Below are 16,937 nucleotides of genomic sequence, written 5' to 3'. Positions count from 1 at the left end.
AAATCTCTGAAGCTGGAGACACTTATCTCCCTCACTAACTTTAAGCATCAGTTGTCAGAGCACCTTACCGATCACTGCACCTGTACACAGCCCATCTGAAATTAGCCCGCCCAACTACCTCATCCCCATATTGTTATTTATTTTGCTCTTTTGCACCCCAGTATCTCTATTTGCACATCATCTCTTGCACATCTATCATTCCAGTGTTAATACTAATTGTAATTATTTTGCACTATGGCCTATTTATTGCCTTACCTCCATAACTTGCTACATTTGCACACACTGTATATATATTTTCTGTTGTATTTTTGACTGTATGTTTTGTTTATTCCATATGTAACTCTGTGTTGTTGTTTTTAATCGCACTGCTTTGCTTTATCTTGGCCAGGTCGCAGTTGTAAATGAGTTCTCAACTGGCTTACCTGGTTAAATAAAGGTGAAATAAATAAATAAATATTCACCTTATGCAGATCTCATCTTTAAGGGGATTAGCAGTTTAACAAAAAAACACTGATCATCTAGAAAATCACTATATAAATTGAATAAATCAATTACTTGTGGTGTATGATGACGTTCTTGACAGGAACGATATCTGTTGTTCCCTGATATGATCTCTTCTTCCAGAGACTGAACTTGATGTGGTACGCCTCTGGTTTGGGCCTAGATAGAGAGAGATAGAGAGAGAGAGAGATGGAAAGAGAGCGAGAGAGAGAGAGAGAGAGAGGAGAGAGATAGAGAGATAGAGAGGAGAGAGAAAGAGAGAGAGATAGAGGAGGGAGAGAGAGAGAGAGAGAGAGAGAGAGAGAGAGACAGAGAGAGAGAGAGAGAGAGAGATGGAAAGAGAGAGATTGAAAGAGAGCGAGAGAGAGAGAGAGGAGAGAGATAGAGCGATAGAGAGGAGAGAGAAAGATAGAGGAGAGAGAGATAGAGAGAGAGACAGAGAGAGAGAGAGAGAGAGAGAGAGAGAGAGAGAGAGAGAGAGACGGAGAGAGAGAGAGAGAGAGAGAGAGAGAGAGAGAGAGACAGAGAGAGACAGAGAGAGACAGAGAGAGAGAGAGTGGAGAGAGAGAGATCAACCCTGCCCCAAAACACATACACATGCATGACCATCCCCCCCACCCCTATCTGTACAGTACAGTACCTACCTGACACAGTGAGCGGCGGTCAGGACCCAACATCCCCCGATGTATGCCCCCCCACAGTCGATTTTACCCCGCTCCTGTATCGCCACCTGCCATTGGATCTGAGTCTACGGGTCAGAGATTATCGGTCAGGGGCTAGAGGTGAAATTGGCTCAAACATCCGGAGTGAATGTGTGTTTGAAGAGTGTGTGTGTGACTCACTGGTTGGGCCGGCACTCCTCCCACCACTCGTTTCTGCCTTCCCCTGCTTCTCTCTCTGCTCTCCTCTATGACTGTAGTGTTGGGGATGCCACAATGTATCTTCACTTCTTGAAAATCTCTGGCTGCTTTCACCTCTACAACACAACATGACAAAAAAATACTACATGAATAGTAGAATATTACTGTAACTCCCTGGTTACTTTCAGATTTTTTTCTAGCACTGAATTGGTGACTGTTGCATGTGGGACATACTTTGAAGACGGTGCGACGTGTGAGAGAGTGAAGGGAGGGGGGAACCGCGAACTCTGAGCTGGCAACACTTGCTAAATCGTCAATTTGAAGTGATCGACAGTTAGGAACCCCGACCACCGTGAGGACAGCGAGGGATTTGGTTGTATGTACTTTGCTCGGACTGAGAGGATCAACTGCCATCAACAGGCTGCATCTTTCTGCCTCTCCACTGTCATGAGTAGTATTGGATTCAGGAGGAAGGTGAGTTTACACTAGGTTATTTTGTTTTGTTTTATTTGCTTAAAGGGACCCCCATTTTAAATATATATGAGCACTAGCGTCCTAGTATTGAATCCTGGTACCAGGTATAGAAACTAAATAGAAACGAAATGTCTATATTGGGAATTGAAAGGTGTAGTTAATAATTGTTGGTTCATAATATGAGTCAAGCTTGAGCTTTTTAAAATAAAAACTGAATTGATTGAAAATGGTTTAACGTGTCGTTTCTGCTTATTCTTTATCAATTAATTCCCAAAACTGGCTGAAAGACCATGAACTCTGCATTAATGAGCTACATTTGCTTTAAACCACATATGAAAACGATATATACACATTTTGAAAGCTGAGAAACAGATCTTTCAAATGATATGACATACAATAGCACCACATCAATCAAATGGTAATCAGCCAAAGAACAAACACTTGTGAAAATGTGTATCTTATTGTCACGCCCTGGCTCGGGGGACTCTCTTATGTTGAGCCAGGGTGTTAGTTTCTATGTTTTGTGTTGTAGGTTGTGGGTCTAGTTTGATTATTTCTATGTTGGCCTGAGTGACTCCCAATCAGAGGCAACGAGTGTCAGCTGTCAGCTGGTTGTCTCTGATTGGGAGCCATATTTAAACAGTTGGCTTTTCTTTCGTGTTTGTGGGATTTTGTTTCGAGTTGGTTGTGTGTTACCGTGTACTGTCACGTTTCCGTCTTTTGTTGTTTTGATCACGTTTTCGCTAAATAAATGAGTATGTTTGCCTGCAACGCTGCGCCTTGGTCCTCCTCATTGGTAGACGAGCGTGACACTTATACGCAAATTAAAGCTTTTTCCCCAAACAACTGCCATTTATCCAACTTTCTAATGAAGATGGAGAAACACTTAGAGCATATTTAATTCTTCCTTATTCTGTTAGGCTTGAAAATCAAAAATCAGAATAGTAAAACATTTTACTGTGAATAAGTTAAATAAGTTTTAGTGACCGGTGGTATTTTTCTAGAATTCTATGGAATGTTCTGTGATCAGACAATTTATCTGGATAGTATATTTAACACATATCTGCACCAAAAACAAATGACATTTGGTCTTAAATATGATTAGGAACCAGTAATATAATATGAATAAAACTAGAACTGCATTCTACAAAATATCACACGCACCTTGAACCCTCACCTTTGGTGAGTTTTGGTCATAAGGCATATTATAACAATAATTGTATTTTACAACTTCCATTTATTCTGTACATACATTCCCAATGCAATAAAATACAAATTAATTACTTAAAAATCATACAATGTGATTTTCTGGATTTTTGTTGTAGATTCCGTCTCTCACAGTTGAAGTGTACCTATGATAAAAATTACAGACCTCTACATGCTTTGTAAGTAGGAAAACCTGCAAAATCGGCAGTGTATCAAATACTTGTTCTCCCCACTATATATTTATAAAAAAAATTTTTTACCCCATTTCCTCCCCAATTTCGTGATATCCAATTGGTAGTTACAGTCTTGTCCCATCGCTGCACTGCTTATTGACACACTGCTCGCTTAACCCAGAAGCCAGCCGCACCAATGTGTCGGAGGATCCAAGGTCAGCTTGCAGGCGCCCGGCCCGCCACAAGGAGTCACTAGAGTGCGAAGGTACGAGGACATCCCGTCCGGCCAAACCCTCCCCTAACCCGGACGACGCTGGGCCAATTGTGCGCCGCCTCATGGGTCTCCCGATCACAGCCGGCTGTGACACAGCCTGGGATCGAACCCGGGTCTGTAGTGATGCCTCATGGGTCTCCCGATCACAGCCGGCTGTGACACAGCCTGGGATCGAACCCGGGTCTGTAGTGACGCCTCAAGCACTGCGATGCAGTGCCATGGAACGCTGCGCAACTCGGGAGACACCTGACATGCTACATTACGCGTTAACTTGATGTATTTAGCTAGCTACAGTATTGTTCCCCTTTAATCTGTGGTATCATAGCTAGCCTGGCTCGCTAGCGTTATCAAATAATGTTGTATAACCAGAGATAGCTACTAGCTTATACCAGGTATTTTGTATACATCTGGCCCTTCATTGGACACTGTGTTAACAAACCTCCAAACGAGCTTCAAATCCTTCAGTAGCCTCCAACTGCTCTTAAACACTAGTAAAACTAAATGCATGCTTTTCAATCGAACGCTGCTGGCACCCGCCCACCCGACTAGAATCACCACTCTCGACGGGTCTGACCTAGAGTATGTGGACAACTACAAATACCTAGGTGTCTGGTTAGACTGTAAACTCAACTTCCAGACTCACATAAAGAATCTCCAATCCAAAGTTAAATCTAGAATCGTCTTCCTATTTCGCAATAAAGCCTCCTTCACTCATGCTGCCAAACATGCCCTCGTAAAACTGACTATCCTACCGATCCTTGACTTCGGCGATGTAATTTACAAAATAGCCTCCAACACTCTACTCAGCAAATTGGATGTAGTCTATCACAGTGCCATCCGTTTTGTCTCCAAAGCCCCATACACTACCCACCACTGTGACCTGTACGCTCTTGTTGGCTGGTCCTCACTACATGTTCGTCGTCAAACCCACTGGCTCCAGGCCATCTATAAATCACTGCTAGGCAAATCCCCGCCTTATCTTAGCTCATTGGTCACCATAGCAGCACCCACCCGTAGTCTGCGCTCCAGCAGGTATATCTCACTGGTCATCCCCAAAGCCAACACCTCCTTTGGCCGCCATTCCTTCCAGTTCTCTGCTGCCAATGACTGGAACGAATTGCAAAAATCTCTGAAGCTGGAGACTCTTATCTCCCTCAATAACTTTAAGCATCAGTTGTCAGAGCACCTTACCGATCACTGCACCTGTACACAGCCCATCCGAAATTAGCCCACCCAACTACCTCATCCCTATATTGTTATTTATTTTGCTCTTTTGCACCCCAGTATCTCTATTTGCACATAATCTCTTGCACATCTAGCATTCCAGTGTTAATACTATTGTAATTATTCTGCACTATAGCCTATTTATTGCCTTACCTCCATAACTTGCTACATTTGCACACACTGTATATATATTTTCTGTTGTATTTCTGACTTTATGTTTTTTTTTTACCCCATATGTAACTCTGTTGTTTTTATTGCACTACTTTGCTTTATCTTGGCCAGGTCGCAGTTGTAAATGAGAACCTGTTCTCAACTGGCTTACCTGGTTAAATAAAGGTGAAATAAAAAATAAATAAAAATAAATAAATAAATAAAAGGTATCTACCTAGCTAACATACTCACCAACGCCAGTGGTTTGACGGTTAGCAGGCAGCAGAAGTCACCTTGTCGGATGTAATCCATTCCTGGTTATATTGTTGAAATGCATTGGAAAGTTTGCACTTTATGGAAGTCCATTTTCACTCATTTCTTGCAGAGCGAAATGTGTGTGTTGCACCCATATGCAGACCACAACGTGTTGTCTCTGGGCAATTGTGCATCAATGTCAGAGTTCAATTAAGCTGGCCCGGGTTGAACTGGTCTATGAGGGCGGAGCCGGTGTGGGAGGAGCGCTCTGCTCAAATCAAACAGCACCTCTTGGTTATGTTATCAACCAGGCAACATGATCCATCGTTCAGAAACATACAACATCTCTTTTCCACCAATATATATGTTAGAATTTTCAAAATAGTTTTAATTAGGAAGGCAGATTTTATCAAAAGCAACCACTTTGCATGTGAAAACACAGAATCCTACTAATTACTCCACCTACTTCACTTTTGTTTTAAGCCGACTTCGCCATCGGCCAGAACGGGAGGCAGCCCGGTTCCAAAACGAATGCAATCACTTTTCACCCGGTGCAAACTACGGCTACCCGGGAGGTGCAAACTACGGCTACCCGGGAGGTGCAAACTACGGCTACCCGGGAGGTGCAAACTACGGCTACCCGGGAGGGGCAAACTACGGCTACCCGGGAGGTGCAAACTACGGCTACCCGGGAGGTGCAAACTACGGCTACCTGGGAGGTGCAAACTACGGCTACCCGGGAGGTGCAAACTACGGCTACCTGGGAGGTGCAAACTACGGCTACCCGGGAGGTGCAAACTACGGCTACCTGGGAGGTGAAAACTACGGCTACCCGGGAGCCTTGGCCAGCCTAATAGAATCCCCTCACTGGCAGAAGTGGGCATGTAACCCAACCCCACAGTAAGTCGTGACAAACTCACTTACAAAACTCTGTTTTGGACAAGACTGACTTCCTTACCAAAATGATCTGTAGCCCATTTAGACACTGGAATAAATCTTTCTGACTTATATCGATGCCACGTAGGCCGTTTAAAACCAGAGGAGTTGGTTCTAAGTGGCAGTTGACCTTTAATAGTTGGTTCTAAGTGGCAGTTGACCTTTAATAGTTGGTTCTAAGGGGCAGTTGACCTTTAATAGTTGGTTCTAAGGGGCAGTTGACCTTTAATAGTTGGTTCTAAGTGGCAGTTGACCTTTAATAGTTGGTTCTAAGTGGCAGTTGACCTTTAATAGTTGGTTCTAAGGGGCAGTTGACCTTTAATAGTTGGTTCTAAGGGGCAGTTGACCTTTAATAGTTGGTTCTAAGTGGCAGTTGACCTTTAATAGTTGGTTCTAAGGGGCAGTTGACCTTTAATAGTTAGTTCTAAGTGGCAGTTGACCTTTAATAGTTGGTTCTAAGTGGCAGTTGACCTTTAATAGTTGGTTCTAAGAGGCAGTTGACCTTTAATAGTTGGTTCTAAGTGGCAGTTGACCTTTAATAGTTGGTTCTAAGGGGCAGTTGACCTTTAATAGTTGGTTCTAAGTGGCAGTTGACCTTTAATTGTTGGTTCTAAGTGGCATTTGACCTTAAATAGTTGGTTCTAAGGGGCAGTTGACCTTTAATAGTTGGTTCTAAGGGGCAGTTGACCTTTAATAGTTGGTTCTAAGTGGCATTTGACCTTTAATAGTTGGTTCTAAGGGGCAGTTGACCTTTAATAGTTGGTTCTAAGTGGCATTTGACCTTTAATTGTTGGTTCTAAGTGGCATTTGACCTTTAATAGTTGGTTCTAAGGGGCAGTTGACCTTTAATAGTTGGTTCTAAGGGGCAGTTGACCTTTAATAGTTGGTTCTAAGTGGCAGTTGACCTTTAATAGTTGGTTCTAAGTGGCAGTTGACCTTTAATAGTTGGTTCAAAAAGGCAGTTGACCTTTAATAGTTGGTTCTAAGGGGCAGTTGACCTTTAATAGTTGGTTCAAAAAGGCAGTTGACCTTTAAGGGTGTAGTTCGCTATACAGTATAGTTCAATTATATTTCCTAGAAGCTAAACCATATATTTTTTAGGGATATACACTGCTCAAAAAAAATTAAGGGAACACTAAAATAACACATCCTAGATCTGAATGAATGAAATAATCTTATTAAATACTTTTTTCTTTACATAGTTGAATGTGCTGGCAACAAAATCACACAAAAATTATCAATGGAAATCAAATGTATCAACCCATGGAGGTCTGGATTTGGAGTCACCCTCAAAATTAAAGTGGAAAGCCACACTACAGGCTGATCCAACTTTGATGTAATGTCCTTAAAACAAGTCAAAATGAGGCTCAGTAGTGTGTGTGGCCTCCACTTGCCTGTATGACCTTCCTACAACGCCTGGGCATGCTCCTGATGAGGTGGCGGATGGTCTCCTGAGGGATCTCCTCCCAGACCTGGACTAAAGCATCCGCCAACTCCTGGACAGTCTGTGGTGCAACGTGGCGTTGGTGGATGGAGCGAGACATGATGTCCCAGATGTGCTCAATTGGATTCAGGTCTGGGGAACGGGCGTGCCAGTCCATAGCATCAATGCCTTCCTCTTGCAGGAACTGCTGACACACTCCAGCCACATGAGGTCTAGCATTGTCTTGCATTAGGAGGAACCCAGGGCCAACCGCACCAGCATATGGTCTCACAAGGGGTCTGAGGATCTCATCTCGGTACCTAATGGCAGTCAGGCTAACTCTGGCGAGCACATGGAGGGCTGTGCGGCCCCCCAAAGAAATGCCACCCCACACCATGACTGACCCACCGCCAAACCGGTCATGCTGGAGGATGTTGCAGGCAGCAGAACGTTCTCCACGGCGTCTCCAGACTCTGTCACGTCTGTCACATGTGCTCAGTGTGAACCTGCTTTCATCTGTGAAGAGCACAGTGCGCCAGTGGCGAATTTGCCAATCTTGGTGTTCTCTGGCAAATGCCAAACGTCCTGCACGGTGTTGGGCTGTAAGCACAACCCCCACCTGTGGACGTCGGGCCCTCATACTACCCTCATGGAGTCTGTTTCTGACCGTTTGAGCAGACACATGCACATTTGTGGCCTGCTGGAGGTCATTTTGCAGGGCTCTGACAGTGCTCCTCCTGCTCCTCCTTGCACAAAGGCGGAGGTAGCAGTCCTGCTGCTGGGTTGTTGCCCTCCTACAACCTCCTCCACGTCTCCTGATGTACTGGCCTGTCTCCTGGTAGCGCCTCCATGCTCTGGACACAACGCTGACAGACACAGCAAACCTTCTTGCCACAGCTCGCATTGATGTGCCATCCTGGATGAGCTGCACTACCTGAACCACTTGTGTGGGTTGTAGACTCCGTCTCATGCTACCACTAGAGTGAAAGCACCGCCAGCATTCAAAAGTGACCAAAACATCAGCCAGGAAGCATAGGAACTGAGAAGTGGTCTGTGGTCACCACCTGCAAAACCAGTCCTTTATTGGGGGTGTCTTGCTAATTGCCTATAATTTCCACCTGCTGTCTATCCCATTTGCACAACAGCATGTGAAATGTATTGTCAATCAGTGTTGCTTCCTAAGTGGACAGTTTGATTTCACAGAAGTGTGATTGACTTGGAGTTACATTGTGTTGTTTAAGTGTTCCCTTTAGTTTTTTGAGCAGTGTATTACTTATTAGGTGGAGGTACTGCACCAGTTTATTTATGAATAAATATTTATATATATATATATACACTACACACATACTACACATATAATACTCACATACTTCTGTGTCACACCCTGATCTGTTTCACCTGTCTTTGTGCTTGTCTCCAACCCCTCTAGGTGTCGCCCATCTTCCCCGTTATCCCCTGTGTATTTATACCAGTGTTTTCTGTTTGTCTGTTGCCAGTTCGTCTTGTCTCGTCAAGCGTGTTTTTACTCCTGTTTCTCTCTAGATCCTGTTTTTCCGGTTCTGCCTGCCCCTGAGCCTGCCTGCTGTTCTGTACCTGTCTGACCCTGCCCTGGATTACTGACCTCTGCCTGCCCTTGACCTGTCGTCTGCCTGCCCCCTGTTTTGTTAATAAACATCTGTGATTCGAACTGTCTGCATCTGGGTCTTATCCTGAGTTCTGATACTTCTGCCTACTTACAGACTGTAACACACATACAGTGCCTTCAGAAAGTGACTTTTTCCACATTTTGTTGTGTTACAGCATGAATTTAAAATGGATTAAACAGAGATGGTGTGTCACTGGCCTACACACAATACCCCATAATTTCAAAGTGGAATTATGTTTTTAGAATTTTGTTGAAATAAATAAAAAATGAAAATCTGAAATGCCTTGAGTCAATAAGTATTCAACCCCTGTTTAACATGATTTCTGAATGACTACCTCATCTCTGTACCCCACACATACAATTATCTGTAAGGTCCCTCAGTCGAGCAGTGAATTCCAAACACAGATTCAACCACAAAGACCAGGGAGGTTTTCCAATGCCTTGCAAAGAAGGGCACCTATTGGTAGATGGGTCAAAATAAAAAAGCAGACATTGAATATCCCTTTGAGCATGGTGAAGTGATTAATTACACTTTGGATGGTGTATCAATACACCCAGCCACTACAAAGATACAGGCATCCTTCCTAACTCAGTTGCCGGAGAGGAAGGAAACCACTCAGGGATTTCACCATGAGGCCAATGGTGACTTTAAAACAGTTACAGAGATTATTGGCTGTGATAGGAGACAACTGAGGATGGATCAACATCATTGTAGTTACTCCACAATACTAACCTAAATGACAGAATGAAAAGAAGAAAGCCTGTACAGAATAAAAATAACAGGGCACTAAAATAAAACTGCAAAAAAATGTGGCAAAGAAATTAACTCTATGTCCTGAATATAAAGCATTATGTTTGGGGCAAATCCAACACAAAACATCACTGAGTACTACTCTATTTTCAAGCATGGTGGTGGCTGAGAGACAAATTCACCTTTCAGCAGGACATTAGTGTCACGACTTCCGCCGAGGCTGCCCCGCCTCCTGGTTCGGGCAGGCTTCGGCGTTCGTCGTCACCGGAGTACTAGCTACTGCCGATCCCATTCTCATCACTCCACTTGTCATGTCTTGTCAATCACACACACCTGGTGCTCTTTCCCCTAATTAGTATGTGTATAAGTGTTACCTCTGTTCCCCTTGTCTTTGTGAGTGATTGTTTATTGTGAGAGTGAGGAGCTCGGTTGAGCTACTCTTCTATATGTACTTTCCAAGGTGGAATGTTTCCCTTGTTATAGTTTCGTGTTTACGCTGGGAGTGTTTGATTTATGTAAACGGAATAAACTCTGGACTTCGGTGTTTTACCTCCTGCGCCTGACTCCTTCATTCACACCTCGCCACAGAATCACTCATCTGATCTGATATGGAGTCAGCAGGAGAAGACCGCATGCCTGGAGTTGTGGCAAGGGTCCAGGAGCTTTCCTCGATGCTGGCCAGCTTGGGGGAAGCGATGGATCGGGTTCTTCAGGTAGTAGAACGCCTGGAGAGGAGAGGACCTGATCTATCGAGACCAGCTGGCCAACCGTGTCCAGCCACCTTCACCCCAGTCCCTTGTGGGATCCAGATATCCCGGGCCACTGGAGTTTGATGGGGCGGCAGCGCGATGTAAGGGATTTATGCTCCAACTCTAGCTGTATTTCTCCAGCATCAGGCCGGCACCACTGGAGCGGGAGAAGGTATCCGTCCTCATTTCCTGCCTTTGTGGGAGAGCCCTGGAGTGGCATCACGGCAACAAAAAAAAACGGCCCGAAAGAGGCGAGCAAACTCCCCGTAGTCCTCCAACACGGCACCTCTCTCGTTCCACACCACGTTGGAGGACTACGGCGAGTTTGCTCGCCTCTTTCGGGCCGTTTTTGATCACCCGCCTGAGGGTCGAGAGGCGGGCGAACGACTGGTCCATCTGAGGCAGGGGACGAGGACCGCACAGGACAAAGCGCTGGAGTTCCGGACACTGGCAGCGGGGTCCGGGTGGAACGAGCGGGCCCTGATCGACCATTTCCGGTGCCACCTAAGGGAGGACGTCCGACGGGAGCTAGCCTGCCGTGATGCCATGCTATCGTTCTTCCAACTGGTGGACATGGCCATCTGGCTGGACAATCTGCTAGCAGCCAGAGGACGTCCTGGTAGGGGTCTGCCTGTTCCCACTCCGGACGACTTTGACCCCGAGCAGATGGAGCTGGGGGGAGCCACCGGTCGAGAGAGCGCAGGAGGTCAGCGACAGTGCCACTCTGGTGGCACGAAGGGACAATCCACCTCACGTCGCAGTCAACGTTCTTTTGGGTCTGGAGGCGGTAGGCAGGGTACTCACGCATCACCCCAGGTAACGAACACCCAAACTTGTTCAGAGCCCTTTGCGGCGCACTGTCCCTATCTATCTCCTTTCCCGATCACCTGGTAGTTTCCTAGTGTAGGGCGCTAGTCGATTCAGGCGCAGCTGGGAACTTTATGGACAGGGCATTTGCACGCCGTCAAGGCATTTCATTGGTTTCCCTATCCATTCCACTCCCCATCAGAGCACTTGATAGTTGACCATTAGGGTCTTGGTTGGTTAAGGAGGTTACTGTACCAGTCACCATGATTACGCAGGAGACGCATGTTGAGCAGATCACCTTTATGATTATTGAGTCTCCTGCTTACCCTGTAGTCTTGGGTATCCCATGGTTAGCCCTTCACAACCCCAATTTCTCATGGCCGCAGAAGGTTCTTACAGGGTGGTCGCGTGAATGTCCGGGTAGGTGTCTAGGTGTTTCCGTTGGTGCGACCACGGTGGAAAGTCCAGACGGTACCCCCACCGTGCGCATTCCCCCCGAACACCATGATCTGGCGCTCGCATTTTCCAAGACACAAGCGACAAAATTACCACCTCATCAGGAGGGGGATTGCGCGATAAACCTTCGGGTAGACGCTGTACCTCCCAGGAGTCATGTGAATCCCCTGTCGCAGGCTGAAACGGAGGCTATGGAAACATACGTCACCGAGTCCCTGCGCCAGGGGTATATACGTCCCTCCACTTCACCTGCCTCCTTTAGTCACACCTCGTCACAATTAGCCTAAAACACAAGGCCAAATATACACTGGCGTTGCTTACCAAGATGACACCGAATGTTCCTGAGTGGCCTAGTTACAGTTTTGACTTAAATCGGCTTGAAAATCTAAAATCTAAAGTAACACAATAAAATAACAATAACGAGGCTATATACAGGGGGTACCGGTACCGAGTCAATGTGCGGGGGTACAGGTTAGTCGAGGTAATTTGTACATGTAGGTAGGGGTAAAGTGACTATAGATAGATAATAAACAGTGAGTAGCAGTTGTGTAAAAACAAAGGGGGGAGGGTGTCAATCTAAATAGTCTGGGTGGTCATTTGATTAAATGTTCAGCAGTCTTTAGACTTAGCATTCCGGTACCGCTTGCTGTGCGGTAGCAGAGAAAACAGTCTATGACTAGGGTGGCTGGAGTCTATGACCATTTTTAGGACCTTCCTCTGACACCGCCTGGTATTGAGGTCCTGGATGGCAGGAAGCTTGGCCCCAGTGATGTACTGGGCCGTACGCACTACCCTCTGTAGCGCCTTACGGTCAGATGCCAAGCAGGCGGTGATGCAACCGGTCAGGATGCTCTCAATGGTGCAGCTGTATAACTTGCTAAATCTTTTCAGTCTCCATATGGGGAAAAGGCCCTTTTCACAACTTTCTTATTACATTTTTTATGCCTTTTTCTCCCCAATTTCGTGATATCCAATTGGTAGTTACAGTCTTGTCACGTCGCTGCAACTCCCATACGGAATCGGGAAAGGTCGAGAGCCATGCGTCCACCGAAACACGACCCTGCCAAGCTGCACTGCTTTCTTGACACACTGCTCGCTTATCATGGAAGCCAGCCTCACCAATGTGTCGAAGGAAACACCGTCCAGGTGGCGACTGTGTCAGCGTAAATGCGCCCGGCCTGCCACAGGAGTCGCTAGAGCGTGATGGGACAAGGACATCCCGGCCGGCCAAAAACGCTCCCCTAACCCGGACAACGCTGGGCCAATTGTGCGCCGCCTCATGGGTCTCCCGGTCGACACAGATCGTAGTGTAACTGTAGCCCACGACTTTCTTTGTGTGTTTGGGCCATGATAATTTGTTGGTGATGTGGACACCAAGGAACTCCACTACAGCCCCGTCGATGTGAATGAGGGCGTGTTCGGCCCTCCTTTTCCTGTAGTCCACGATCATCTCCTTTGTCTTGTTCATGTTGAGGGAGAGGTTGTTGTCCTGCAACCACTCTGCCAGGTCTCTGACCTCCTCCCTATAGGCTATCTCATCGTTGTCGGTGATCAGGCCTACCATGATCAGGCCTACCACCGTTGTGTCGTCAGCTAAATTAATGATGGTGTTGGAGTCGTGCCTGGCCAAGCAGTCGTGGGTGAACAGGGAGTACAGGAGGGGAACTAAGCACGCACCCCTGAGAGGCCCGCGTGTTGAGGATCAGCGTGGCAGATGTGTTGTTACCTACCCTTACCACCTGGGGGATGCCCATCAGGAAGTCCAGGATCCAGTTGCAGAGGGAGGTGTTTAGTCCCAGGGTCCTTAGCTTAGTGATGAGCTTTGTGGGTACTATGGTGTTGAACGCTGAGCTGCAGTCAATGAACAGCATTCTTACATAGGTGTTCCTTTTGTCCAGGTGGGAAAGGGCAGTGTGTAGTGCGATTGAGATCGGTGGATCTGTTGGGGCGGTATGCAAATTGGAGTGGGTCTAGGTATAGTACAGTATATCCTTCTCATCGGACACATTAAAGAAATAAATATTTGTCCAGTTCGAGGTGAGTTATCGCTGTTACAAACAATGCGACAATCCAGGTATGCAAAACTCTTAGACACTTACCCAGAAAGACTCACAGCTGTAATCACTGTCAAAGGTGATTCTAACATGTATTGACTCAGGGGGTTGAATACTAATCTAATCAAGATATACAGTGCATTCTGAGACGATTCAGACCGCTTCCCCTTTTTCCACATTTTGTTACGTCACAGCCTCATTCTAAAATCAATTAAATAAAATGTTTTCCTCATCAATCTAAACACAATACCCCATAATAGCAAAGCAAAAACAGGTTTTTACACTTTTTTTCAAAATTATGAAAAATAAAAAACATAAATACCTTATTTACATAAGTATTCAGATCCTTTGCTATGAGACTCGAAATTGAGCTCAGGTGCATCCTGTTTCCATTGATCATCCTTGAGATGTTTCTACAACTTGATTGAAGTTCACCTGTGGTAAATTCAATTGATTGGACATGATTTGGAAAGGCACACCCCTGTCTATATAAGGTCCCACAGTTGACAGTGCATGTCAGAGCAAAACCCAAGCCATGAGGTCGAAGGAATTGTCTGTAGATCTCTGAAACAGGATTTTGTCAAGGCACAGATCTGGGGGGTGGGTACCAAAAATGTCTGCAGCATTGAAGGTCCCCAAGAACACAGTGGCCTCCATCATTCTTAAATGGAAGAAGTTTGGAACCACCAAGACTCTTCCTAGAGCTGGCCGCCCGGCCAAACTGAGCAATCGTGGGTGAAGGGCCTTGGTCAGGGAGGTGACCAAGAACTCCAGAGTTCCTCTGTGGAGATGGGAGAACCTTCCAGAAGGACAACCATCTCTGCAGCACTCTACCAATCAGGCCTTTATGGTAGAGTGGCCAGACGGAAGCCACTCCTCAGTAAAAGGCACATGACAGCCCGCTTGGAGTTTGCCAAAAGGCACCTAAAGACTCTCAGACCATGAGAAACAAGATTCCCTGGTTTGATGAAACCAATATTGAACTCTTTGGCCTGAATGCCAAGCCTCATGTCTGGAGGAAACCTGGCACCATCCCTACGGTGAAGCATGGTGGTGGCAGAATCATGCTGTGGGGATGTTTTTCAGCGGCAGGGACTGGGAGACTAGTCAGGATCGAGGGAAAGATGAACGGAGCAAAGTACAGAGAGATCCTTGATGAAAACCTGTTCCAGTGTGCTCAGGACCTCAGACTGGGGTGAAGGTTCACATTCCAACAGGACGATGACCCTAAGCACACAGCCAAGACAACGCAGGAGTGGCTTCGGGACAAGTCTCTGAATGTCCTTGAGTGGCCCATTCAGAGCCCGGACTTAAACCCGATCAAACATCTCTGGAGAGACCTGAAAATGGCTGTACAGCGACGCCTCCCATCCAACCTGACAGAGCTTGAGAGGATCTGCAGAGAAGAATGGGAGAAACTCCCCAAATACAGGTGTGCCAAGCTTGTAGCGTCATACCAAAGAAGACTCGAGTCTGTAATCGCTGCCAAAGGTGCTTCAACAAAGTACTGAGGAAAGGGTCTGAATACTTATGTAAATGTAATTGTTCTGTTGTTTTTTTTTTATACATTTGCAAACATTTTTGAAAACCTGTTTTTGCTTTGTCATTATGGGGTGTTGTGTGTAGATTGACAACAACAAAATGTTTTAATCCATTTTAGAATAAGGCTGTAACATAACAAAATGTGGATAAAGTCAAGGGGTCTGAATACTTTTCAAATGCACTATATTATTTTTTTATTTCTTTTTTAAAATGAATAATAATAATGTTTTTCCACTTTGACATTAGAATATTTTTTGTAGATCGTTGCCAAAAAATGACCATTAAATCAATTTTAATCCAACTTTGTAACACAACAACATTTCGAAAAAGTCAAGGGGTTTGAATACTTTCTGAAGGCACTGTACATATTAAATCCGAACTCAAGTTCCTCAGAAGAGAAGGTTACACTACATAAAAACATATTACCAAATGCTAGAAGAAAACATTCTACGAAACAAAACACCGACAACATTAACAAAGACACCACCCTAGAGCAAGGTGGATAAAAACAGAAAAATGCTGGACTTAATTTCATTTTACATTTACATAATTTAGCAGACGCTCTTATCCAGAGCCAGTTACAAATTGGTGCATTCAACTTATGATAGCCAGTGGGACAACCACTTTACAATATTTGTTTTGTTATTTTTATTTTATTTGTAATATTTATTTTTTTCAGGTTTTTTTATTTCAAAATTGTTATTTTTTATTTATTAGAGTAAGTTATTATTTCGAAATATAAGATGAAAAATATAAATCTAAAAACGATACGTACCTTGTTTAGGAGACAAGAATTCCGGAACTCTGGAACCTGAAAACAAACACATCATCTTGTCTCATTACACACACCTGGTTCCCATTCCCCCTGATTAGTATGTGTATATATGTGTCCTCTGGTTCCCCCTGATTAGTATGTGAATATATGTGTCCTCTGGTTCCCCCTGATTAGTATGTGTATATATGTCCCCTCTGGTTCCCATTCCCCCTGATTACTATGTGTATATATGTGTCCTCTGGTTCCCATTCCCCCTGATTAGTATGTGTATATATGTGTCCTCTGGTTCCCATTTCCCCCTGGCTACTATGTGTATATATGTGCCCTCTGGTTCCCATTTCCCCCTGATTAGTATGTGTATATATGTGTCCTCTGGTTCCCATTCCCCCTGATTAGTATGTGTATATATGTGTCCTCTGGTTCCCATTCCCCCTGATTATTATGTGTATATATGTGTCCTCTGGTTCCCATTTCCCCTGATTAGTATGTGTATATATGTGTCCTCTGGTTCCCATTCCCCCTGATTACTCTGTGTATATATGTGTCCTCTGGTTCCCATTCCCCCTGATTAGTATGTGTATATATGTGCCCTCTGGTTCCCATTTCCCCCTGATTACTATGTGTATATATGTGTCCTCTGTTCCCCATTCCCCCTGATTAGTATGTGTATATATGTGTCCTC

The 16,937-nt window shown here is 45.1% G+C and overlaps 1 protein-coding gene across 1 annotated transcript; it reads right to left on the bottom strand.

The window, feature by feature from the left end:
- Nucleotides 1–536: 536 nt before the first annotated feature.
- On the bottom strand, nucleotides 537–16,357 carry LOC311118025 (complement factor I-like). Its single transcript, XM_084192907.1, has 4 exons — nucleotides 16,256–16,357; nucleotides 1,344–1,477; nucleotides 1,146–1,249; nucleotides 537–660 (listed from the first exon to the last, which is right to left on the bottom strand). The coding sequence occupies exons 1-4, from the start codon at nucleotides 16,308–16,310 to the stop codon at nucleotides 552–554; spliced, it is 402 nt and encodes a 133-aa protein (XP_084049033.1). The 5' UTR covers nucleotides 16,311–16,357; the 3' UTR covers nucleotides 537–551.
- Between the last annotated feature and the right edge of the window lie 580 nt (nucleotides 16,358–16,937).

The sequence above is a fragment of the Coregonus lavaretus genome (assembly GCF_964263955.1).
Source record: "Coregonus lavaretus genome assembly, contig: HAP1_SCAFFOLD_7761, whole genome shotgun sequence".
Taxonomy (NCBI): Eukaryota; Metazoa; Chordata; class Actinopteri; order Salmoniformes; family Salmonidae; genus Coregonus; species Coregonus lavaretus.
The sequence above is the reverse complement of the archived record's forward strand: the minus strand, read 5'-3'. Positions and strand labels throughout refer to the sequence as shown.